Here is a 24,377-nt window from a genome sequence, read left to right on the forward strand (position 1 = left end):
TGGGTCAATAAAAATTGCACAGAAACACAGTTTTGCATCTGATATGAATTGGGCTTCAGCAGCTAATTTCATGTAACTCTTTCTAGGCACCAATGTTCCTATCTGATTCATTCTGCTCGTTGTTCGTGCTTTACACAAACATCCCTCTGCAAACACTCCTATGCATCCTTCTTTATCACTATGTCATGCAGTTCAGAGCTGCACTTTCACAATGCAAGTCTGTTCCAAAGCTGAACCTGGGGGTTTAGTTATTCTCAAACTCTGACCCCCTTTCCCTCACATGTTCTCCTCAAAATTCATGGCATTATGGACATCTGAATAAGAGGAGAGACAGTCACTGTGATGCTATCCAGAGTTCAGAAAGTTTAGAAAGTGGGAGAAGTCACAGGAATGAGGAATTTTAACCAGCTAGGTACAGAAGTATAATTTCACTCCTTGTGCTCAATGGGAGTGTTATCTGACATAGCACTTTCCTATTTAACCATCACCTCTGCGTGAAAGTTCACAAAAATCCATTGTAGTCATGCTGCCGTTTGGCCAAGCCTCTGTAGACTAGGCAGGTGATAAGCAGCACTGTGTGTATTCTGCACAAAAAGCCAAGGTCTTTTAATAAAAACATTTGCTTTTGTACATTTGCACAGAACACACAATGGAAGCAGATTCCAGCATCTCAAGATTCTCAGGAGGTCTCTTTCTCCTCCCGCCTAAGCTCCTACCTCTCATGGGCTTCACCAGGCACTGTCTGGTGAAATTTCCAAATCCAAGGAGAAGCTTCTGTAGGGCTTCTAGTGGCAAGGGCTTCAGTGTCCCTCAGAGGCCTTTGCACTTCTCCATGACTATCAAAATATTTAATTCTATGCAAATTTACCATTTGCAAAAGTTCAGAGCTAAAAAAAGTACACACTAACACAGTTCTGGTTATATGTCTAAAAAGTAATACTAAATGGAGTTTGTTTCCCGTTATTCCTCTTTTGCGATTACATGTGTTATGAGCCTTATTCTAAGTACCCTCACAACTGTTTTAATGTGATCTGTCCTGCTGAAAATTTGCTGCTCTGTTCTTTGGGCAGATCCAAATAGTCCTAGTTTCATGAATCTATTACACTGCATCAGTGTTCCAATCAGTCCTCTTAGCCCAGGCAAGCAAGCAGCTGCAGGATGCACTTTTTCATCCTTCAGATCCCACCTTAAAACCCACCTTTTTCATGAAGCCCTTGGTTTAAGATCCCCAGCTGAAACAAAAGCTAACTGCATTTGCTCACATGCATTCCTAATCCACCTCTTACAACACTGCCTTCTCACCTGCCAATGTTTAGACTAAAGCTTCTTGAGACTGTGCCTTTTTTTTTTTTTTGCTTATGAAATCCTGCAACGGGTGGTGCTGTGTAAGTACTATTATATCACATGTAGAGGAATGATATAAAAGGTGTCATAATAAAAGTGTCAGGTTTACAGAGAAGCAGCCATGGATGTGACACAGCTTCTGACATGTTCCACAAGCACTCTGGTGCTCACACCATTTTCACTGCGGATTAAATGAGTCAGCTGTGCATCTGATGTGCAACCAAACCACATTTCTTGTGCTAGTGCAGACAGATCCTTAGTCTCACTGACAAGACTGGGGCAAGCTCTGCTTGGGGCAGAAGCATCTCTCATCCCTTTCTACAAAAGAGCCCCCCAACTCCACCCCGGAGACTGCATAGTTCAGCATGCTACTTACTTGTCTGCAGACTCCGGGGTCCCCGTCCGCCCTCTGTTTGTGTTTTAACCCCGAACCGGCCCTTTGCTAGAGGAAATGGACACAGCACTTAAAAAGGCAGCAGGGCGGAGACAGCCAACCACAAAGTCACAGCCTAGTGTCCTCCTTGTTTGCAAAAGGCTCTCTGAAAGCATAGGAGCCACCCATGACTTCTTCATATGCCCTTCCCCCAAGATCATGCTTCCTAAAGTCCAAGAAGCCAGACTATTTAAGATGCTTACTCAGACATCCAACTAGCTGAACCCATTTGAGAGCATCAGTTTCAGAACTGACGCATTGGGGCCCAAAGCAATGTCTGGTGGAGACATGGGGAAGAGTTCCTTACACATTTGTGCCCACCTAGGTGAAATTAGATGTGACTTTCCTATAAGTCACCCTCATGTGCTCCCCAAATCCCCTTCCCATGAACCTTTAAGCATGTGTCTGCACAAGTGCAATATTGTGAGTTGGTTTAACATCTGAGCCATATGACTTGCCCTGTGCCTTGGAGCAGGGCTGCATGCTGGTATGCAAGCTTAATGGTGGCATCCAGGCAGCAGAACAGCACAATCAGTGATATGACTGCAGGGCTGGTATCTTGTTGCACCATTCCTACTTGCAACCTTGGCTTCCTCTTTCTATTGCAGAGGGTGCAAGAGCTGTCTTACATTCCATGGCCCCTGGGCACCATTTTCAGCAATAAACCTTCCAATCCTGCCCATATCTCCTTATTGGGAACCATGAAGCAAGTGATCTCTCTTATTTGGTGTTTGCAAAGGCCTTATTTGTGGAAAGGAGAAAATGAGGATGCAGAAAGCCAGGGAGGAGTTGGATAGTGGGGTCTGCAGATGGAAAAGGGGCAGCAGCAGCAAGGGGTGCTGTGGAATCAGGGACAGCTTGGTACCAGTGTCAAGAATTCCCCATCAAGTCAAGTCAAGAGCTGTAGGTGCTCAGAGTTAGGAGAATAATGTCCTGCAAGGGAAAGGGAGAAAAGAGGGACTTACTCTAACAATGATGCGCTCCGAGATGTGAGCAGCCAGAGTGTAGTTCTGGCTCTGGGCATGAGCTTGCAAGGCCACAACCAGCATGAAGTACCTGAAAACAAAACAAAGTGGGTTGAAGATAAATGCAGGATTTAATGCACTCCTAATCATAACTCGACATGATGACAATTTAAAAAAAAAAATCAGTAAAAAATAAACATATTATAAATTAATTACAAACTTAATCTGATGTATTGCATTCCAACAACAATATTACATTCATTGCCTTTCTTCTGTTAAAAAAAAAAAGAAATAATTTGAGGCCTAGCAGCTAAAATAAATGATGGCCTATACACTTCTTTTGTTCAGCATATGCAGCATCTAAACCACGCAGGCACAGTGCAAAGATAACCTTTCAGGATCTAGAAAGATTTATGCATAGAATTAAGAAAAACATAATCAGCTGGTGATCTGTTTTAATTTTTGTGTGTATTATATAGGGTTGCCATATGTCCAGAATTTCCCGGACATAGCCTTGTCCGGATTTTCACTTTTTGAAATATGGCAACCCTAGTATTAAAGGTGTTGTAAATTGCTTTGATTTTTTTATGAAATTATACATATAACTATATAAATAAAGGACTTTCAATGGTGATAATATTTTGCAGCAAGTTTTACCCACCATTTTTTATTCTGCTATTTTATTAATGTAAGAATGTTCACAGTGCAGGGCAGCACACACATTTATTAGTTAGTTAGTTAGTTAGTTAACTTTAATTACATATTTTTTTGGGGGGGGAGGAGACAGGTAGCACACAGCCCCTACCTCTGATCGGGATTGGGCTTGCCCTTCTTCCTCATGTTATTGGCTGTTGTCTCACTGAAGTGCAACCGTCCCACAGTGACCTTTGTAACCTGCTCCGGAGGCAAATTGACCCTGGAAAAAAGGAAAATTAAAAAAAAAGAATAAATGACGTTCTGCATGTGTCAAAGAGAAAGCATATTCTTTTACCTTTCTTGGATGGGACCAACCAAAGTGTGTAAAATTGAGGACGCAAGGGATGCATGGTGGGGAGGAAGTGTCTAAGCGCACCTCAGCTCCCAGGGAAATCAGTGGCACAAGAACAGAGCTAAGCACTTAAATCCTCACCCATTTCAATGAGGCACTGCTGTGCTTCTCCTGGGTGGGAAGCTTCAGGCGCATTCAGGTGGCAACACACTAAAAAAGGAGAGGTAGTGCAAGAAAGCAACACCGCCTGTAGGAAGAAGAGTCTCTTCCAGTTACGATGCACCAGCAGAAGTCAGATTAATGCGCAGGAGCCGCCATGTCCAAGCTACCCTTTTTAGTGCCTAATCTTCTCTGGACTGCTCACACAAAGGTGTGTGCATGTGTTAGACGTGAGGGTTTGGAGGTGGGCCCGCAAATGGAAGCAGTACTCACATGACAGGGTTGAAGGGCCGTTTGCTGCGGTCAGACTGCGACTGCTCTATGTTGATGGACTGGTTCAAGGCCTCCAACTGAAAAGAAAAGATCCAGGCTCGTTTTAGAGAGCACAATATGATGTGTTTCCAGGCTCATGTATTCCCACAAGCAGCCACCTCTTTATTTTGAAACACTGCAGATAGATTATTTGACATCCTGGTGACTGGCACTCAGTAGGTGTACTGCTCTACATTCCCTCTTCTGCAGCTGGGAGAGGAGCAAGTAAAAAGGGTTATTTGCTGCATCCCAATATGAAAGTAACCATGGGGTCACTATTATTCTACTTGCATGCAGAGGGAGTGTTCCTTTACTTAATTTCAGATCCAGTGGCATATTGGAAGGATGTTGTATTTTAAACACTGAATATGAAGTTTTAACTCTGCTGTTTTAATAGTTATTTGATTAGATTTTCTGCTTATTGAATTTAGTGATTGTATATTCTATTTTCATGTTTTTGTTTTAATTGCATTGTAAGGTGTCCTGGGATAAATACATTTTGCACACTCAACATTAATTGAGTGTGGGGTTATCTGCCTTGAGGAATTCTTGAACCACTGAAGGATTACAAAAGACTGATGTTATCAAACCTCCAGTTTTGAAAGCATCAGCTCTCACTGCAACCACTCAGGCTGTAAGATGGCTTGGAGCTAAGACTGCACAAACACACGGCCTGACAAGTCACATACACAGCCACCTGCGCAGTAAATACTAAGTTTTTCATAGATATGATAAGTCACATAATTGCTGGTATCAACAGAGGTTGTGCTCCACCTCTTTAACCATTGCATATTCCCATCTTCACAATTACCTTTACTCCGTGCAGTTTCAGATAGAAGCATTCAAGTGGCTTCAAGCCTTCGGGGGTCTTGACATACTTAGGATCTCCAATCATACCAATATACACCGTGACCTGGAAGTGATTCTTCTTCTGGCACACAAAAGCGTCATCACCCACAGAGAAGTTGAAGCCTTTATCTGCATCCACCCGGTATGTGGGCATCGGTCTGTCACCAAAGGGAGAAGACGTGAACATTCAATGTCAATCAAGTTATTTTCTTGCAGATACTCTCACTCCAACAGACACAAGTTGCACAAGCTACTTCTTCTGCCATCTGCAAACATAACATTTGCCTGGAAACGATAAACATTTGGAAGGTAACCATGTATCTCTCCCCCCCATAACACAATTTGTCAGCTTGGACATAAGGCATCACCAGCAAGCATTCTTGAAGCATGAGCCATCCTACCCAGCCCTATCCTGAAAAAGTTTAGGTTACAGGGTTGTTTATCAAAGCACCCTAAACTGTTTGGGCTCCTCTCCCAATGCAAATAACAGCTTATAGGGGACAATTTTCAGAGACAACCTGGGTAGACTCCAGAAGGCCAAACAGAGATGCTGGAGGGCCCCATGAGATTCCCTGCCCCTGTCCTACAACAATACAATGAAGTAGGATAGGTTGAGAGATAGTGGGCTGGCCCAACAGCACCTATAGAGTTGCATGGCTAAATGGGTGTGTGTGTGCAAATCTGGATCTCTCTGGTCCGTCCACCACTCTGTCCATCACACCACCCTGGATTTGAGGTTGTAATGTTGGGGTAGGGGAATTTGTAACTAGGTTTGAAATGAGGATGTGACAACATAAACTAATCCCAATATGTGAGTCCCAGATTTGCTAGCTTAATAGTTTCAGGGAAAACATCAAAGGATATTTGACAGTTGCAAACAGGCAAAAGGTTCTCTTCTCATCCTAAAATTACCACTGTCAGTTAGCATTGTTCCTTCTTCAACATCCACTAAGGGAAATGGCAATGCTCCGGGGGTGGGGGAAAGGTAAACAGTATGAAGCAAGCAGCTCTGCTTTGATTTGTTTGGTTTTCCTACAGATCTGCCAACTAACAGCTGATTAGGTTGGCATTGCTTGCTAGCTCTGGTAAAGCAATTTATGATCATCCCGAGACTTGGAAATCTCCCACCTCTAGATTCCACCCACCCAAATTGCCACTGAAGACATTTCCACGTGAGATGCATCTTGCTGGCTTCAGCGCAAGGCTAGGTTCATTCTGGACTGCCATATGTCTTAAAACAGAGCTACCTGAAGTTGCTCTTTACACCTTCCAAACTCTTTCTCCGCCCCACCCCCATCTCCACCCCAATGACTGAAGTGTATGTACTCAGGATACAAAGCGGCAGCAGCTCAGAGTGTCAAATAAGAGGGGGGAAGCAACATATGTAGCAGCTGGGGAGGTTTAATCTATGTCTCCTTAATGGACTAGTTGTCATGGAAACACTGAAAATATGTGGCCTTCGCCAACAGGCACGCATACACACAGCTCCCAATATGCCTGGTTTGCTCTGTGAGGAAGTCCTCTCTGCCTCACGGACCGATATACGTGAACATAAACTGCAACCAAATAGGTGCAAATCAAATAAAAACAAATAAATGCTGTCGAATTCAGCAGGCCGGTATGATCGAGTTAACGGTATATTTTAAGTACTTGTTGGAGGAAATGCACCCTTAAAATTTGATTTTTCTCATTTGAGAAAGAAAAAACTCCCCTTAATTTCATTTGGGCTTACTTCTTTACAGGCCCAAGTGTAAGAAGAGGCTCCCTATCAAGCTGGTCAGTGACAGAGCTCCTGAAGGTCTGCACTTCCTACTATAAAAACTGAAACTTTATATTTTAAGCCACTAAGATGTACAGTTTCAATGAGTTTTTGAGGGCTCAGTTAGCACTAGAATTCAACAGAGTCTTTCTTAATCTCTGGGTGCTTTGGACTACAACTCCCACCAGCGCCAGCCAGTGTTGCCATGGTGACCAGGGCTAGTGGGAGTTGTAGTCTGTTGGGGTTGGGAAGTCTTATTTAACAGATAAATAGTATGTGCTGGTATCTTTAACTCCTTAGGCTTCAGAAAGCTGTAGAGGGGAAGACTTGAACCAAGGGTCTTGATCGTGACAGGAAAAAGGAGGGACTGTCGAAAATAGGAAGGGCTAGCAACTGTTGAAAGAGTCAAAGCTCAAAACAACCACAGTAACAAGTGGGATAGACAAGAAGAACCCAAGATGGCCAGGAATTTCAAAATCCAGTGCAGGATTCTGTGTGTAGCCATAGCAAGAAGAACATTTCAGTAAGTTGCTTTGGCCTCCAGAGGTCCAAAGCTGGCCATGCACATGCCGACAATCCTCCACAGACATGCCAGCAGCAACTGGATAAACTCTGTTTGCTGTCAGCACCCTTGGGTTGAGCGAACCTGGCAGGCCCTATAAAGAGCCATTTAATTCTTCCTCATAGCAACAGGGGGGACCCTGAGCTGCCAGAGATGTGCCCTGAACGAAAACCAGATGGTGGTCACAGAGTAAGCTACCTTAGCCAGAAAGTATGAGAGGAATTTCTCTCCCCCTCTCCCCCCTTTCCATCACATTTTTGGTGATTCATTGTGCCATTCCCTCCTTCCTGCAGTGCTTGCCATTCTGCCCTATCCAAAAGCCAAATTCTTCCCCTTCCACTCCCCCCCCCCCCAAAAAAAGTGGACACACGGTCATTCCTCTTCAGTTCTAAGCTACCGCATCTCTCCTCAGGCTCTTCAGCTAGAATAGACATGGTTTCTGTTTGCCACTGAAATTGTACTGGGCCTCTAGCCATTCACCACTGAAACCTGAGAGAACAAAACTGGCAGCTTCCGCCATTCAATCAAGCCACTTTCGCTACCCGGCCCTTTACAAATGGCTCGGCAAATCCAACACGAATTAAGGACCGCAATCTGTTCAAATGAAAAGCCCAAATCTTTCTTTTTACAAAACGTGTACAAATGTTTAAACATGTATTGGGTCAAAATGCAGAGAAATTCAAGGACAGATAATGAAGAAATGAGTGTGAGTTATGAGGTAAAAATGAAAAGGCAAGGGTGGGAGGACAGTAGCAACTCAGAACTGGAGATAAGGGCAGAAAGTTAGCCACCCCCAGAAACGCAATGAGCCATGCTCCTGTCACAGGAGGGTAACAGTATGCACAGAGGCCTCTTTACGAGGCAGATGTCTACGCCCATGGCAACAGATAGCACTACAATTTCCACAGATAAGAGAGACATCTCACATATTATATTCCACTTTGTCTTAAAGCCAGGATCTCAGAAAAATGTCCTGTTCTTCCAAAGCACATCCTAGCCACCTTGTAAATGAGGAGAGTGTGCCTGAATATTACAATCACTGTGGCATGTAATGCCTGACACCCCCTTCGAAAGTATAAGCAATTTTTAAAAATGGTATCTTTCATTAAAATTATTAAATCTGAATTGTAAAAGGGGGGGAATAGGTGAGGGAAAGCTACCTAGTTGTAGAGTGTGCAAATCATGTGGTCTGAGTGCTTCACAACCTATCTTTCTCCATTTAGAGAAACTTGGGCCACAAACTCTTACTTTCTCAGCGAAATTCAAGGATTAGTATATGTATATTTTTTATTTTTTAAATGTTTTATTCTGCATTTATTTCTGCTGCAACAGGGAGGATGGGCGCCTCTAGTTTGTAAAAGTACAACATGGTTTTCATTGAGGAAGAGATTACCCAAGTTAATTATTATAAAAACAATTGCTTTCACCTCACTGAGAACAGGGGATGTTGCTGAACATGTGCTGCCTACAGCCCATGGAACGTTAATGGAAAATGGCTATGTTGAAAGCCAAGTCGTTTTTAGTTATCCTCCTCTAAGAATGGTTAAAGAGCCTTGTCAAGGAAGCAGCTAGACTGGAGGCAATGAAAATTTCTTCAGCAAAATAAAGTCATGCTGAAGTGAGAACAATGAATAATATAGTAATGGGCAGGGGGAGAGAAACTTCTGTCTCTACTTTCTCCACACCACATGTAATTTATAAACCTCTATCCTGTCCCCTCAAAAATTATTTCTAAGTGCAGTGGCTCCATCCTTTGATCATCTGGATTTCCCTTTTCTGCACCTTTTCGCTTTTTTGGAGATGAGGCAACCAGAACTTTGCATAGTATTCCAAATGCTGTACAGTTACACCATGCATTTATATAAAGGCATTACAATAACACACATGGGTAGCTTGTAGACCTTCAGTGCAACCTTGTCTTCCCCACACTGCCAAAATTATACCAGAACTCATGTCATTCAGTGGAGTATGAGATTCAGGACACAATCCAAAGTGCTTCCTTACTTGGTGCAGAGTTAAAATTACAGAATTTGCTTCCACGTGTTGTGGTGATGGCCCCCAATTTAGAAGGCCGTAGAAAGGGAATAGAAAAATCCACTAGAGAGAAGGCTATCAGTGGCTGCTCCAAGACAGCTAATATATACTACCTCCAAGAAGAAGCATGTCTTGGTGCAACAGTTCTGCTTCTGCATCTCAGAGCCTGCTTAACCGCTTATCCTGGTAGACCACAATGGGGAAAAGGATGCTGAGCAAGACATGCCTTTGGCCTCTTTGTATGTTCCTTCAAGCAATAAATAAATATATATATTGCCCTACTCCCCTTATATATGCACAGGGAAGGAACACAGATAAATTACCTTCTGCGAGACCTTGAGAAGGCAGCCCTCAGCAATGATGCTGTGCGTGGGCATCCTAGGCCATGCAAGGGCAGCCTCCCTCTAATGCCACAGCTGGCTTGAATGTAAATCACTGGCCCTTTCTCTCCACATTGCTCTCATGAAGCCAGATAATCATCTCATTTTATTTGGTACCACAGACAAGAAAGGCCCTTCCCTCTCTCCCCAAAATGGGGCCAAATAGAAGATACAGGCTGCATAGAAACCCAGGGGCGGGGCGTTCTTGAGAGTAGGCAATTCCCGGAATCTGTCTGACTGCTTGCCAGTTCTCTATCACCTTTCTGGAATGCAGGGAGGATCTGCAGCTGTTTCTCTCCCCCACCCCTTGAACGTTTGTCTCTCTACCCTGGAAGCTGCGCTCAGTTGCTTCTCCCAGCCTCTTGCTCTCACCTTACGTGGCTGCCATAGCTTCCCAGGCACATCCTAGCTGGTCACCAAGAGTTTGCCAGTTATCCTGCCTCTGAGCTCTCCGATTCATGTCCTTCAAGGCTCTCTTATAAGAATCACAGAATTGGAGGAGAGCACAAAGGTCATCTAGCCCAACCCCCTGCAATGCAGGAATCTTTTGCCCAATGTGGGGCTTGAACCCACGATCCTGAAATTGAGAGTCTCGTGCTCTCCCAACTGAGCTATCCTGCACTGCCTTTGAGCTCAAAATCAGTGCCCAAGGAATCTTAAAACCATTAAAAACAACCTTGTTTAAAGTCCCTCCCTTCCTGTCATTTTCGTTTCCTCTATCTCTGATGCTTCCCGCGTCTAACAATCTTTCCTTGATTAAATTCCCCGTGTCCCTGCCAAACCCTTTTTCAATGCCACTTCTAGCTGCTCTTTCCTTACTATTCGCTCTATCCACATTCCTGCCCCTCCAATCTCTGTCCCTCTCTCTAGCACCTTCCTTCTTCAACATTTCCTCTGTGAACCCCACCTCTCCTTCCAATCAAACCAAGCTATACATAGGTGGAAAAAGTTATTGTTGTGGCCACAGAGCTGAGCACTGCTACCATTCCCAGAAATCATTCCAAGCTCACTTTTTGGGATGTGTAATCTAAAATGTACATTGGTGAAGCTGTTGTGATGAAGATAGGCAACTACATTTGCATGCATTGCCCCCCCCCCCCTAGTTACTGGTATATCCTGCTCTCTCTTTATTGACTTTCCACCATTACAATTCTCACCTAGATTCAGACTGTAAGCTCCTCAAGGCAAGAGCTTATGGGTGACATCCAATGGTGTCCTGTTGGCTTCCCATGGGCATCTGGTTGGCCACTGTGAGAACAGGACGCCAGACTAGATGGGCCACGTTTTTATGTTCTTATTTTGTCTGCCCTCTTCCAGTTTATTTTCTCTCCAACCCTCTGGTATAGATTTTGGGGTTGTGTGATGGACTGCAAAGGGGGTGGGGTGGAAGGAGAAGCCCCACTGCAGGAGTGGGCACCTGCTTGCAGCACATAGGATTCCCCCCTGGGTAATTTGATTATGTTAGCCTATAAAGCACCATGTATACACTTGCTGACCATCATCATTCTGCATAACATGGCTCTAGCTAAGATATGCTGCCTTTATCTTTAAGTAGTCTAGACTAGACTAAACCCCAACAGATATTAGACTGATTAAAAGATATCACACCACTTTGTATGCTTCTTTCATATTCATCTTTGATGCACGCATCATGGTTATTAGTTCCTTCCTTAAACTTCTGATTGCCTTTGCTTTGCCAGTGCACTCCAACCTGTTTGCTACTTTCTCTGTGTACTCCTTTTCAACTTATCATTTATCTGTTTGAAAAAGGTATATGCTCTCTCCATTATCAGTCAATTCCCCAAGCCTACATTTCCACACCCATTGTTTGTTTTCATCCCTTTGTTTTGGCTTCTACAGTTAGAATTCTTTGAATTTTGCAGTCTTCTCACACGGGGTGTTTCCAGAAGCCAAAAGATATATTATTTTATTTTGCTGCACAAGCATCAAAATGGACTGCCTTCTTAAGAGGGGTCACCTTTGCTGATGAAACCTAACTCCCCTCTCCCTAAAACTTGAGTGCCTGCTCCTGGGGAAACCACTCTTACCCTTTCCCTCTAAACCAGGGGTAGTCAACCTTTCTATACCTACCGCCCACTAATGCATCTTTCTTGGTGGTAAAAATTTCCTTACCGCCCACCAGTGCTCGATGGTAGGAGTGATTCAGTTTGTGCTGTAGAACCCCCTACCACCCACCTAGAATCCTGAAATGCCCGCTAGTGGGCGGTAGGGACCAGGTTGACAACCCCTGCTCTAAACAGACAACAGGACAGCATTTTTTAAAAGGCAATTGTCAAAAGGTGACCAGGTAATGGTGAGGCGCAAATGCTATCACTACATGCCACGCTTCTGAAAGTATAAAATTGACTAAAACCCACCAATTTCTAAAAAAAACCCAGGATGACACCTGAGGAAATGTCAATGATGCAATAATTTGAGAGAAGTGTCATTGAGATTTCAGAAATCAATGAACAAGCGAACAGTGTTGAAGGAGGATCAAAAAGGCTAGTGTGCCTTTTCTGCTTTTTTATCATTTGATAATACACCCATTCAAGATAGCCTTCCACAACTGATTGTCTTGTTTCTGATCACTGAAGTTTTATTAGTCACATCTTCCTCATTTCTTTCTTTCCCTTTCTGTGTTTTTCTGTTTCAATTGTACAGCAATGGCTACAGAAAATGTCTTTTAAATGTACTTTGTTGAGCACCTAATAACTGTAAGTGCTTAATAAACAATATTGAAATTTTACTATTGTTAAAATGGTGTAAAGTGCCAATTTAAAGAGGTTCAAAGTAGCGAGGCTTTTCTTGCATGCTATATACACCAGCCTCCAGCTCCTTGTGCTACTCTTGAGCAAATATGAAGGTAAACCAGCTCCATTTCTCTGAGCCGGCATGCAGAGGAGTTTGCACAGGCACCATCTCTACTCACAGCTCCTTGTAGTTGGCATCATACAGAGTCGCCCACTTGTTCTGTTGATGTGGCTGCCATTTTATAGACTGGTAATTGGGATCCAAGTAGGAGCCATTCAAGCTGTCATTGTCCTGAATCAGGCCTGCAGCAATAGTAAAATTGTGTGTTTACAAAACTGCGTATTTACACCTCATGCAAATAAGCCCTCCTGCTACAAGGGAAATATTCATTCTTGCCCAACCTCCCCATGGCTTTCCCACCATGCAAAACATCCCATGACTTTTTAATTTCTTGGTTTTTGTAACCAAGGAAAGGAAAATGTTTTTCGTTCTCTGCTCTTTTCAACTTTGGGGAACTGCCTCCACACATTCTGTTTGGTATGAAACAGCACATTCTCCCTAGAGACACATGGCTCACACCTTCCTCATTTCTTCCTCATGGCCCCCATTCCTCGGTTTCTCCTCCCATGCACCCACTCTATAGAACTCTTCCCCTTTTGGAACACGAATAACATATGGATGCTGACAATACTACTGGAGACTGTACCTGGTGAGAGCGCCCCCTGCTGATGCCAAGGAGGTGTTTGGGCTCTGTCAGGGTTGAGAGGCACAGACCCTGTCCCTGGCTCCTGCTTTATCATCCCATTAAGCATCTGGGCATTGAGAGTATTTGGGGGCGACTCTGAGTGTTTCCTCTTCTTGGCAGGGTGCACTGGAAGTCTGTGGGGGCCAAACACAGAAAAGAGACAGTGAGAACATTCCAACATGTTGTGAACGGGATCCGTTCAGGAGCCCCGTTTGCAACCTGAAAGGAACGCAACCTGCGTCTGCACACGCGCGGGTCACAATTCGCCGCGTCTGCGCATGCGCGTGATGTCATTTTGTGCGTCTGCACATGCACAAACGGCGAAACCCGGAAGTAACCCTTTCTGGTACTTCTGGGTCGCCGAGGGACGCAACCTGAAAAGACGTAACCTGAACCGAATGTAACAAGATGTATGACTGTACAGTGGTACCTCGGGTTAAGTACTTAATTCATTCCGGAGGTCAGTTCTTAACCTGAAACTGTTCTTAACCTGAAGCACCACTTTAGCTAATGGGGCCTCCTGCTGCTGCTGCTGCGCCGCCAAAGCATGATTTCTGTTCTCATCCTGAAACAAAGTTCTTAACCTGAGGTACTATTTCTGGGTTAGCAGAGTCTGTAACCTGAAGCGTATGTAACCTGAAGTGTATCTAACCCGAGGTACCACTGTATATATATGGGGGGGGGGAGGAATCCAGAGGATACAGGAGGTGAGCATCAGCCAAGCTCTCACATAATTCTGTAGGTATACAAAGAGTCGCTCACAAATTGTTGTGTGGTACTGAAATAGAGGCACATTCTAAACCTGTACATTCCCTCCCTCTGTCCTCACCTGACCCAAGAGGGAAAGAGACAATTGGCAGGTTTCTTCTTAGGTGACTGAGGGGGTATATCTGTGTCTAGGTTGTACCAGACTTGAGAATGAAGGTACGGACACATGTGACTGAACCCTCCTCCATACAAATGTTGTTGTTGTTGTTTTAATCCCTGCACATAGAAAACTAGACTACTGTGAGTTATTCCTGGTGAGTGGAACTCACAACTGGGTTGCAGACTGACATAGGCGTGTCTCACCAACAACACATTACCATTCATAGAATCAAAGAATGGTATAGTCATCTAGTCCAACCCCTTGTAATGTTTGTACACATCTATGGCAAAAATCAATAAATGGATCTCATAATGGACATTTTGGCTAAAGGTGGATCTTAGGTCTGAACTGGATAATGACTACGGAAGGCGAACATGTCTCTCCCATATGCTAGCTTTCAGTGTGCAGGTATTTGTTTTGCACGGAGAAACATTTTAATGATTTAAGCCCCACCAACAGTTTTATGTATGCCCCTTTTTCAGAAAAAACAGCTTCCCCATCCCACTCCACTGGCCACACACACACAACCATGTTTCCCGCATCCCACAGTTAGTTCCAAATGCATGTTCAGATTGTAGAAGCAGTGTGTGGGAAGGGTTAAGTAATCCCTCAGTCCCTGTCTCTACCAAATTCTTCCTCCTCAAACCTGCTCTTGAAGTAAGGTGAGCCATTCGAGGCATATTACATGCATTTGTGTGTTTTTTCTAGGTCAGCCACAATTGACAAATGTGATAAATAATTAAAGGAGCTTATGTACTTGGTATGCATGCTGAAGGCACTGATCTCTTTAATTTAAAAGGTGTGTGTGTGTGTGTGTGTGTGTTACTACCACTGCAATAGTTGTTATGCATTATCAAAACAAAAACAATCTTTAAAATCACTTTTTACAAAAGCAGTTCAATCCTGAATATATTTTCAAACCTTGTCAGGAACTTTGCCTCCAGCTATTAAATCTGAAATCGCACCCCCATAGATCTAGATGCATTAGTGCTGGGATTATGCTCTCCATTACACCCAGTTGTGGCATACAGGTAATGATATTAATGATATGCTTAAATGTTGAATGTGTAATTTTATGTCTAGAGTCAATGGATAAAACAAACACCATTAGTTGTACTGCTGGATAAGTGTTTAATGGTTCTTGTATTTGTTTAAAAACAAATTAAAAAATTGTTGCCACACAGACACAGACACAGACACAGACACAGACACAGACACAGACACACACACACACACACACACACACACACACACACACACACAATTGTCCCCTGATAAACAGTCCTGTAAGGGGCACATGAGATTTCCAACAGAAGTCTCAGCAATCTTAACAAACCACAATTTGAATGAATCGTCAGTGGAAGAAAGGGCAAAGCTCTGCTTGTCGTATAGCTTTGCCTTTTGTATTTTTTCAGAACACCAAGAGAACTTGGCTCAATTCTCATTTTGCTGCTCACTCTTTTCAATAGCACCTCAACAGCATATCATCATAGGCCCCTGACCTACCATATTAGTCCCTGTGACTATTATTGGGCCTCTTGCTATACATGTAATTCAATAGCAAACTCTGCACTTTTCTCAATTACTTTAGTTATATTTATTACATTTATATCATGCTATTGCTGAAAAGGAGCTCAAGATTTTGTACTTGGTTCTCCCCGTCCTGATTTTATTTTCACAACAACCCTGTGATGCAGGGTAGGACAGGAGAAAGTGACTAACCCAGGCCACCCAGTGAACTCTACGGCTGAGTGGGCATTTGAACCTTGGTCTCCCATGTCCAACACTCTAACCACAAATGTCTACTGGGATCATAACAAGTCTCAGGGGGCTCAAGTAATGCTTCTACTCCCTCCCTATCTCGTACACCGTTTCCCCTAGGACTTACTCTGCTCCATGCTGCTGCAGTAGCTGGTGAAGCATCTGTGACTGCTGGGCATGGTGGAGATCTCCAGGTGACATGCCTTGTCCAATAGTGAACTGGGGCATCAGAGACTCAGCCTTCATGTACATGTCCCGCTGCATGCTGGGATAGTGATGGCTGTGCGGCTGCTGGTGTGGGTGAGGCGGTGGTGGTGGTGGTGGTGGAGGAGGCGGCCCTTGGAGGTGGGATGGTGGAGGGGGTGGCGGTGGAGGAGGGGGTGGGTGCTCCAGGCGGGAAGGGGGAGTTATATGACACATATTCTCAGGAGTCATGGTTCGAAGGAGGTGAGGATCTAAAAAGACAGAAAGTCAGTAGATTAATTTGTGGCACACGTATAGCCAGATTATGCTACAGAAAAACATCCCAGTCTCTTTCAACATTCCTCTAGCCTTGGGCAGCCATTCCAGCTGTGTGTTCTGAATGAATACAGTATAAGGCCACAGACATGGATGGCCTTAGGGGGATATTCCAGACCATTTCCTTACATTTTCAGCACTCACTGACACAATAGTACATCTCAAGCCATTTTACTTGGGAGATACATGGTAAAACATGTAGGCAACATTACTTCTATTTCATTGTATAGTGAGAAATAAGCTCTCTTTCAGTGAGCTGGAATGACGGGCAAACCTTTGACACTTTAAATGCGTATCTTGAAATTTCAACTCATTTAAAATTACTAAGATCAAATTAAAAAAAAAAGAATTAATTGCTAAATATATAACCAAAGGGCAGCACCACAAACAGAAACAAATGAGTAATCCAGCAAATACAGGAGAATGACTTCCTGCCCTCCTAAAAATCCACATGATAAAAATCTGAATCTCCATGCATAAAGGCTCTTCTTCAGCAAGCAGGTAAATTCATTTAAGAAATTTTATGATACTGAGTGCCAAACACAAACAAAAAGCTGTTATGTGACTAGTCTGGTATATTATAAATGAGAGGTGAAGGGAAGCGGATGCTCTGTATGTTCTCTGTATTTCATGATATATATTTCCAGGTTCTAATCAGGCACAATAATCTTGTTGGGGCATTTGCCACGTTGAAAGGTGAGCCTTCAAATGCTTTTTCCTTTACATACTCAGAAGTTTGCCTCTTCTTCAGGCTTCTCATAGTACCACTGTTATTGTCTGGAGGTAGGACAAAGAGATTCTTATATAACTAGCTGGCAAAGTTCTTAAAAGTCTCAGGGTGCTGTTCTACTAGCACGTCCTGTCAGAGCAAGGATTTCTGCTCGTGCAAGGGGACATTTCCCCACCCTACTCTACGTACCCTGCAGCCTTCCCAAACCTGGTCCTAGAACAGATTTAGGGACGTACAAAGGAAGAAAGGGAGAGACTGTTCCCCTGCCCAAGCAAAAATCCTGGCAGAACATCCACCTTAGAGTTACGTCAGTTTCCACCCTCAGCAGGCACACATTCAAAGCAGAATGGCTCCCAAATCAGTCCTGATTCAGGGACCCTCCTTGCTGGGAGTACTAGAAGGTTTCTCTCCTGTTTTGTCTCTCCACAGGGAGAAGTCAGGCTTTCCCTTATCAGAAGGCAGTTTTCTCCCCCACGGAAAGATAGCATGGCACCCTCGCTCCATGGGAATGTCAAAGGGCATCAACACATTGCAGAAATATATGCTCTATAGTCTTGAAAGGAGCAATAACATGACCTCAGATTACACCAGTCCATGGAGTTAAAAATAAAGAGGTTATATATCCATGCAGTTAAAAGCATTAATGGGGCAGCAGAGTCAGAATTGCTGAGTTACGAAAATAAATCTGGCTTAATTTAACAACAACCGTTGCTCAAAGCCACACAAGGACAAAACCTTTCCACCATTATTTACCAACAGCTTTTCTGTTTCATTTCATCACTTATTCATACAGAAATATCATCACTAAAGGTAGTTAGAAATGAGTTGAGAATATATACATTCTGAAAAGATTGGTGCTGCTGTTCAGTGTGCCCAGCAGTCAGCCAGGTTCTCTCACCAGCTTTGAGTACAAATATAGACCTATTTTGAGGGGTGAGCCCACCATGGATCTCCACCCACCCCTTTTAGGTAAGGAATGCAACTTTCCTCAGAGAACTGAAGTCAGGAGCAACCAGTTCTCCCCATTTATAGTGGAGTCCATCTGCACACGAGTGCTGACTGGCTGGCTCAGGAGCCAATCACAAAGTCACTGCCCACGCACCAGAGCAATGATTACTTAAAAATAAATAAATAAATAAATACTGTAAATAATTTTTTTAAAAAAAAAATTAAAAAAGGCACAAAGAATGCTGGTGAAAAGTACACCACCAAACAAAGACAGAATTACAGGACTCAGATGGAATGGAGGCTTATTTATGGCCTGTCTCCCAGCTTTTATATGTTTGAAATATAAACATGTTTCCAAAATGAGTTATGAAATACCTGTTTCATTCCAAAACCTTCTTGTGCAGAAGATATTTCAGTGACTTTGGGGGAAATTACTGTTTTTAATAATACACACAAATCACATCACATGTGGCGGGGGGGGGCAGGTTAAATACAAGACCACGGCAAACTCTCCTTGCTGGGCTTTTATTGATTTCATGCAGAAAGGGTGGCATGGAAGCCTACAGTACATGCAAAGATTTTACATATCTAGGAACAGGCTGTAGGACATTCACGAAAGCCCTTGACTCAAGTTCACATCCCTCCTTAGTACAACAAAACAGAAGTTTACTTAACTTTGAAGCCTGATTTAAAGTTAAGAATGTAGGGCTCTGGTTTGTCAGAGTATAGGGGTAGCTTTTTAAATTAGCTCTCCTTTGTATCTCAGCCAAAGGCAGGATCAAACTGCTCTTGAACCTCTAAAAGTTATAGTAAAATGGAATGGAACTTCACACAAAGACAAAATTATCTCATAGTACTCAGTACTACAAGTTGTGTTGACGGCCACCATTGGTCAATGAACTAGACTACAAACTAATATAATTTTCATTTTTGAAAAATGTCAGGCTTTGCATTTTGCTTTGGTGAGACTACAGAAGCCAGTATCAAATGTTTGACATTCACAGGTTAAAAACTGGCTGGGGCAACTGTTATGGCAGAGTGAATATGCAAGCAAGTTGTGGAAAAATATGTTCTTGAAAGCCATATCTTATCTTCCACTTGTAAAAGGCTGACTTGGCTTCCAAATACACCTTGAAACAATGGGGGATTTTTTGAAAACCATGAGACCGCAGAGGCAAGAATATATATACTGGCACTCTGCATATGCACCAGGACTCACTCAGATCCTGCCCTCTACAACACCTCTTCCCCTCTCCAGGATGATGAAAGCAGGATGAAACCGTTCAGACTCCCTCTTCTGCTGCCTTGGTGGTGAGGGAAAGCAGTTCACTCTGTGGCAAGTAATCTGGCCTCTTCACTATATTTAAAGAAGGGCCAGGAGGAATTCCAGGGATTTTTGTAGTGAGATAAACAGAACTCTTGACCTCTTCCATGGAGAAAGGAGAAGTAGCTGCTTCCACTATGAACAGGGCTGAGGTTTTAAAAGAAGGGGCCAGTGGGGAAACATCAGAAAATTCCCGTCAACACACCAACTCCACCCAATTCTTCTCCCTCTGCTGCTAATTCTCTGGCGTATGAATCTAAATCTCCTGAGAGGAATCTCATTATGGGATGGCAAATGTAGGTAGTGGAGAAAGATTCTACCCTCCCACTTCCCTCTCTTAACTTTTATAAAGCTTGGAGAAGGGCAGAGAAAGACTGACTTTGCTTAACAAGTGGGGGGGGGGGACAACACAGACCCAGCCTCCATCGTGTATCTAAGATTTCTCTGCCTGACACAGGAAACAGAGGAGAGTCTCCCTGTACCAATCGGAACTAGGAAAAAGGTGGCAGAAGGCTCAGAGCGTACTTACCGTCTAATAGCAAGCTCATGGCAATTTCCTTGCTTTGGTCTTCATTACTGGAATAGGCTTGTTTTTACATAATTCTCCAGAAGTCAACATCTGACAGCACCGCCATCCACAAAACAAGGCTCAAACACTCCATTTTCACTTCTTCACTAGGCAGAAGTCAACAGTTTCCCCATTTTCCTCTTTCAAAAGGTAGATTTACATCTTCCTCTCCCCACAAACCTCTTTGTGCTCCTGCTCCTCCCCTCCTCCCCCACTCTTTCCAAAGGGTAGCAGGAAAACAATAGGCGTAAGTCTAGGAATATTTACTAACTGATAATCTCTTCAGTATTGCAGCAGTCTGTTTTTCCCCTGTCCGATAAAGATTTCAGAGCCAACCACTTTTGCCAACCAAAGAAGGGGGGGACGCCGGTGTGTTTGGGCTTGAATCTGAGCACTTACCATTCACCTGCTGGGGGGAGTATGCCTCTGATCCAGAGTCCGGGGGAGAGTCGGGTAAAGTGCTGAAGAGCAATGGAGAAAAAAATAGAGGGAAAGGTCAAACAAGCGTCTTGAGAAATTGATAAGGTGAAAGAATGCAAAATATCCTTCAAACCTTGGGGAGAAGCAACAATTCCACGGATAACCCCACTGCCTGCAGCACCCTCAGCTGGTAGAGATTAACAATGGACTTGACAAGCATTTTTCTGGAATTGTTCGCCAATACAAATCCTCCTGAGACTGAAGTCAGTCAGTGTGACCTCCTACAGACAGGTCTTCCTGCACAAATTCTCCCTCCAGCGAAAGACCCAACCACTGGCCACTCCCCAAAGTGCCAGGAAGCCCACCATGTCTAGCCCCCTTAACTACTCACTACAGCACCTCCCTATTAAAGAGTTTGGGACTGTTTAAACTAGTATTATTTCACACCCAGCCTATGCTATTCTCACAGTGAGCCCTTTGATTTTATTCATAGGCATCTAACTTCATGACCATTTTGTTGATCTCCTAATAAGACTCCTCTCTTTGCTCAGCAGCTCTTGCTCAGCTAAAAGAAGCCAAAACAGAAATCTATCTGTTCCCCAGAAAAAGATCATTAACAGATACAGAGGAGGCTTTTGGGGAATCTGGCTCTGTTACAAAAACTGACCCATCCGAAGAAAAAGCCATGAGTCTAAGGGCCAGATTATCCCATCATCAAGTATACCTGAGGCTACATATGGAGCCCCTAGACTGAAATTGACAAAGCTAGCCAGAAGCAGGCAAGAGAAAAGGGTCTGGCCACAGCCACTGCAAAGTAAACCAAAACATTCTATTTAACAACAAGAAAGAATTCTGAGTTTAGAGTTTTTGTTGCTGGTTAGCTTTCTGTCAGAGAATAAGGCACTTTTTATTAATGTCTGACACATTTCAGCAAAAACAGGCATTCCCCAGGGACTTTTCTACAAGAAATGGGACAACAATGAATAAACTATACTTAATCCATTGGGAATTGATTAAGAAGTGCAATAATCCTCAAGATTTTGAAATTAGTTCTCCTTTTCAGTCTTTTACATTGGATGAGTCCCATTTTGTTAACTTCCTGTGTAGCATGTAGTATAAACACCAACAATTGGGAAACACTTGCCTGCGAGCACTCCAATTGGAGAACAGCCTTTGCCAAAGGTGTCATGGGCTTTGAAGACACTCAAACTCAGGACGCAAGGGAGAAACATGCTAAGAGGAAGGCACCCTTGGCAAATCCACACCGTGATCAATTTCCACCCGGAAACCAATGTCCCCACTGTGGAAGGACATGTGGATCCAGAACTGGCCTCCACAGTCACTTACAGACACATTGTTAAAACCGTGTTTATGGAAGACAATCTTACTTGGCTACGAGTGATCACCAAAGAAGAAGAAGACGTCTTACAGAGTGCCATTAATATGCACAGTGCTTTGCTGAATAACAAACAAGTAACAAATCTCAGGGGTCTTTAGGTACTTAGCTCAAACTGGGTTTTTCTTTGGTATGGTTCCAACAGAGGATTCAAAATGAGAGTGAGTCAACAACAACTAGCGTCCACTCTTCAGCCCCCAACTCCATGCCCTTCAAAATTAGGAGCTACAGTACACTTCTTTCCCTTTCAAATAAATTTCATCCCAAGCACCTGCAACTACAAGAAGAGAGCCTTGAAAACTTCCCTACTGGTTCATAAACTGAGATTCAGTCTCCAAACACACCTACCAGTAGCTGATGGAGACTGCAATTGTGCTGACTGACAAGGTCAAGTAAACACAAAAGCCAGCAAGATGAGACTGAAATGGGGAAGGGAGGAAATGGATGTTGAAGTCTAATGAAACCAAGTGAGTTAATGGAAAGTCACTTCAGGACAACACTGACATTCTCACCTGTGCTATTAATCGGACTACTTCTGTGAAGACTAGCTCATGACAGACCTTTCCAATACTACTCAGACTATTAAACTCGCACAAGTAGCAACGTCTAAATTGTCAGTTGGTAGCCTCAGCTATTAAGCTGGTTAGTTTCTCTTAAAGAAGTGTTAGTATCACTGCAGTCCACATAAAGTGCATGCTTTGTTGGCAACATGAGTAAAGACGGCAAGGGATAAATAGACTATGGAGAATGCATTACCCTGTTAGCCAAGAGTTGCTTTCAGTTATACATTTCCCTGCTTGCTTTTTGAAAAAGTGAAAGAAAGCAGCCAGGAAATGTATGGAGACCTCAGATGGCCTATTGCTGCTGGCGTGTTGCAGCAAGAGTGTCAAAAAATAACAGAAGAGGATGAGATAGGAAATCTAGTTCCAAGCCCTATACTGCTAGATACATAGTGGTGGGCTTTAAAAAATGAGGGTGAAGTGATGACAGATATCTATCTATCTATCTGGAAAGAAGTATATCATTCTTTTAAAAAGCTATTCTGAGTTGACTAGAGAGGAACAAAATCTTAACAAAGAGAAACTTCTGATTGTCAAGAGAAGAGAGAACGAGGGCATGGATAAGCATTTTTTTTAAAGCACTAGAAACAGAAGAACTGTTCTTGGCAGTTTCAGAAAAAAGAATTAGCAACAGGCTGGATGAAGATGGAAAAGAAATGGAGGAGTACTATGGCTCCAAGTGTACACACCTAGGAAAGGGGAATAGAAGTAAAAAAATATCAGACTTTCAGCAAGGCTGTTAAAATAAGTGGGTGAGTATGGATATGTGTAATATTCTGAGAGGTCAAGCCTCAACATTTGAGCTAGGAAAATTATAGTTACACATTTTTTACAGACTGTGGACTGAGAGAAGAACGTGGTGCTTGCCAGATGTTGTTGGAATTCCATCAACCCCAGGCAGCATGACCAATGGCCAGGGATAGCAGGAGTTGAAGTCCAGGAAAGGAATAGGAAGGAGATGCACCAGCAAAAAGAGACAAGGGTTGCTGAAGAAATGGGGAGAATTAGATGGCCATGCTGTTGGATTAAAAATGAGAAGAGAGCGTACAGGATTGAATGATCAAGGAAAGAAAAATAATTGGAAAACCTGGCAAAAAGAAATAGTTCAGAAAGTGGAACACTTCACAGGCAAACTGCTGTGTATCCAAATGAGAGGTGGGCTTAGGCACAAATGTATTCCACAAGGGGTTTAGAAACAAAGAGGAGAGAGGTGGCTCTGTGCTCCATCGCCAGCACACCTAGCAAAGGCAGCCATCCCCCATGACACCAGCCTGTGTTATTTCTGATGAGAACCCCAACAACAAACTGGAGATGAAGAGGATCTTCTCAGCAAAAAAATATGGCAACGAACACACTGGTAACTTTCCCAAGGTCCTGCCCATCTTCCTCCAAGCACCAACTGCACACAATGAGCAGGATGGTTGCCTCTCCTCAATAATTAGTAGCCATGACTAGCAGGGCTATGGAAGTCAGAGGAAGCATACAGCACACCCCTTCTTTGGTTCTCAAAATAGCACGTTATGTCACAAAGCTCCTCATGCCTCTGTTCCTTACAGCAAAGCTATGGAACCTCAGGCTCAGGGGGCTAAATGTCCAGGCTTCTGAACTGAGCCCTCAGGAGTCTTCCCAGGTCACACAACACACCCTTCACAGGCCAGGTGCTCCTTGGTTGTTTGCTGGGCTGGAATGTGCCCTTGAACTGTGACAGTGTCTCTTGTTTACCTGGAAAGAGGATGAAGGATGATGTGTAAACCTCTGCCTTTGCATGATTGGAATGTAACTTACTATACAAGGGTAAGATTCACATCCATTGCTGTGACAGCTTTTGCACCTGGCCCTGCTCACCACTGGTATGAGGCCCCAGGAATGCTGTCCACAGGGGAATGTGGCCCTCGGGTTCCCCACCTCTGCATTAAGACACAGGTATCTTCTGTGACTTTTGACCAAACTGCGGGAGGCAGTGCAAGACAGAAGTGCCTGGCGTGCTCTGGTCCATGGG

General features: G+C 43.6%; 1 protein-coding gene across 5 annotated transcripts in view; it reads right to left on the bottom strand.

The window, feature by feature from the left end:
- The window catches only part of MYRF (myelin regulatory factor), a 99,292-nt gene that overhangs the window by 22,095 nt on the left and 52,820 nt on the right, over positions 1-24,377 (bottom strand). For 2 of the 5 annotated variants that reach the window (XM_079956217.1, XM_079956215.1), the window contains exons 4-12: positions 20,402-20,463; positions 16,041-16,368; positions 13,246-13,418; positions 12,718-12,841; positions 5,013-5,208; positions 4,163-4,239; positions 3,548-3,658; positions 2,743-2,833; positions 1,721-1,786 (exon numbers count right to left, since the gene is read on the bottom strand). In XM_079956217.1, coding sequence (XP_079812343.1) covers positions 1,721-1,786; positions 2,743-2,833; positions 3,548-3,658; positions 4,163-4,239; positions 5,013-5,208; positions 12,718-12,841; positions 13,246-13,418; positions 16,041-16,368; positions 20,402-20,463 — 1,228 coding nt within the window. Of the gene's footprint in view, positions 1-1,720; positions 1,787-2,742; positions 2,834-3,547; positions 3,659-4,162; positions 4,240-5,012; positions 5,209-12,717; positions 12,842-13,245; positions 13,419-16,040; positions 16,369-19,963; positions 20,354-20,401; positions 20,464-24,377 lie in introns of those variants that run through there. The other 3 variants (XM_079956218.1, XM_079956216.1, XM_079956219.1) reach the window with 2 other exon arrangements.

The sequence above is a fragment of the Podarcis cretensis genome (genome assembly GCF_951804945.1).
Source record: "Podarcis cretensis genome assembly, chromosome: 1".
NCBI classification, from domain to species: Eukaryota; Metazoa; Chordata; class Lepidosauria; order Squamata; family Lacertidae; genus Podarcis; species Podarcis cretensis.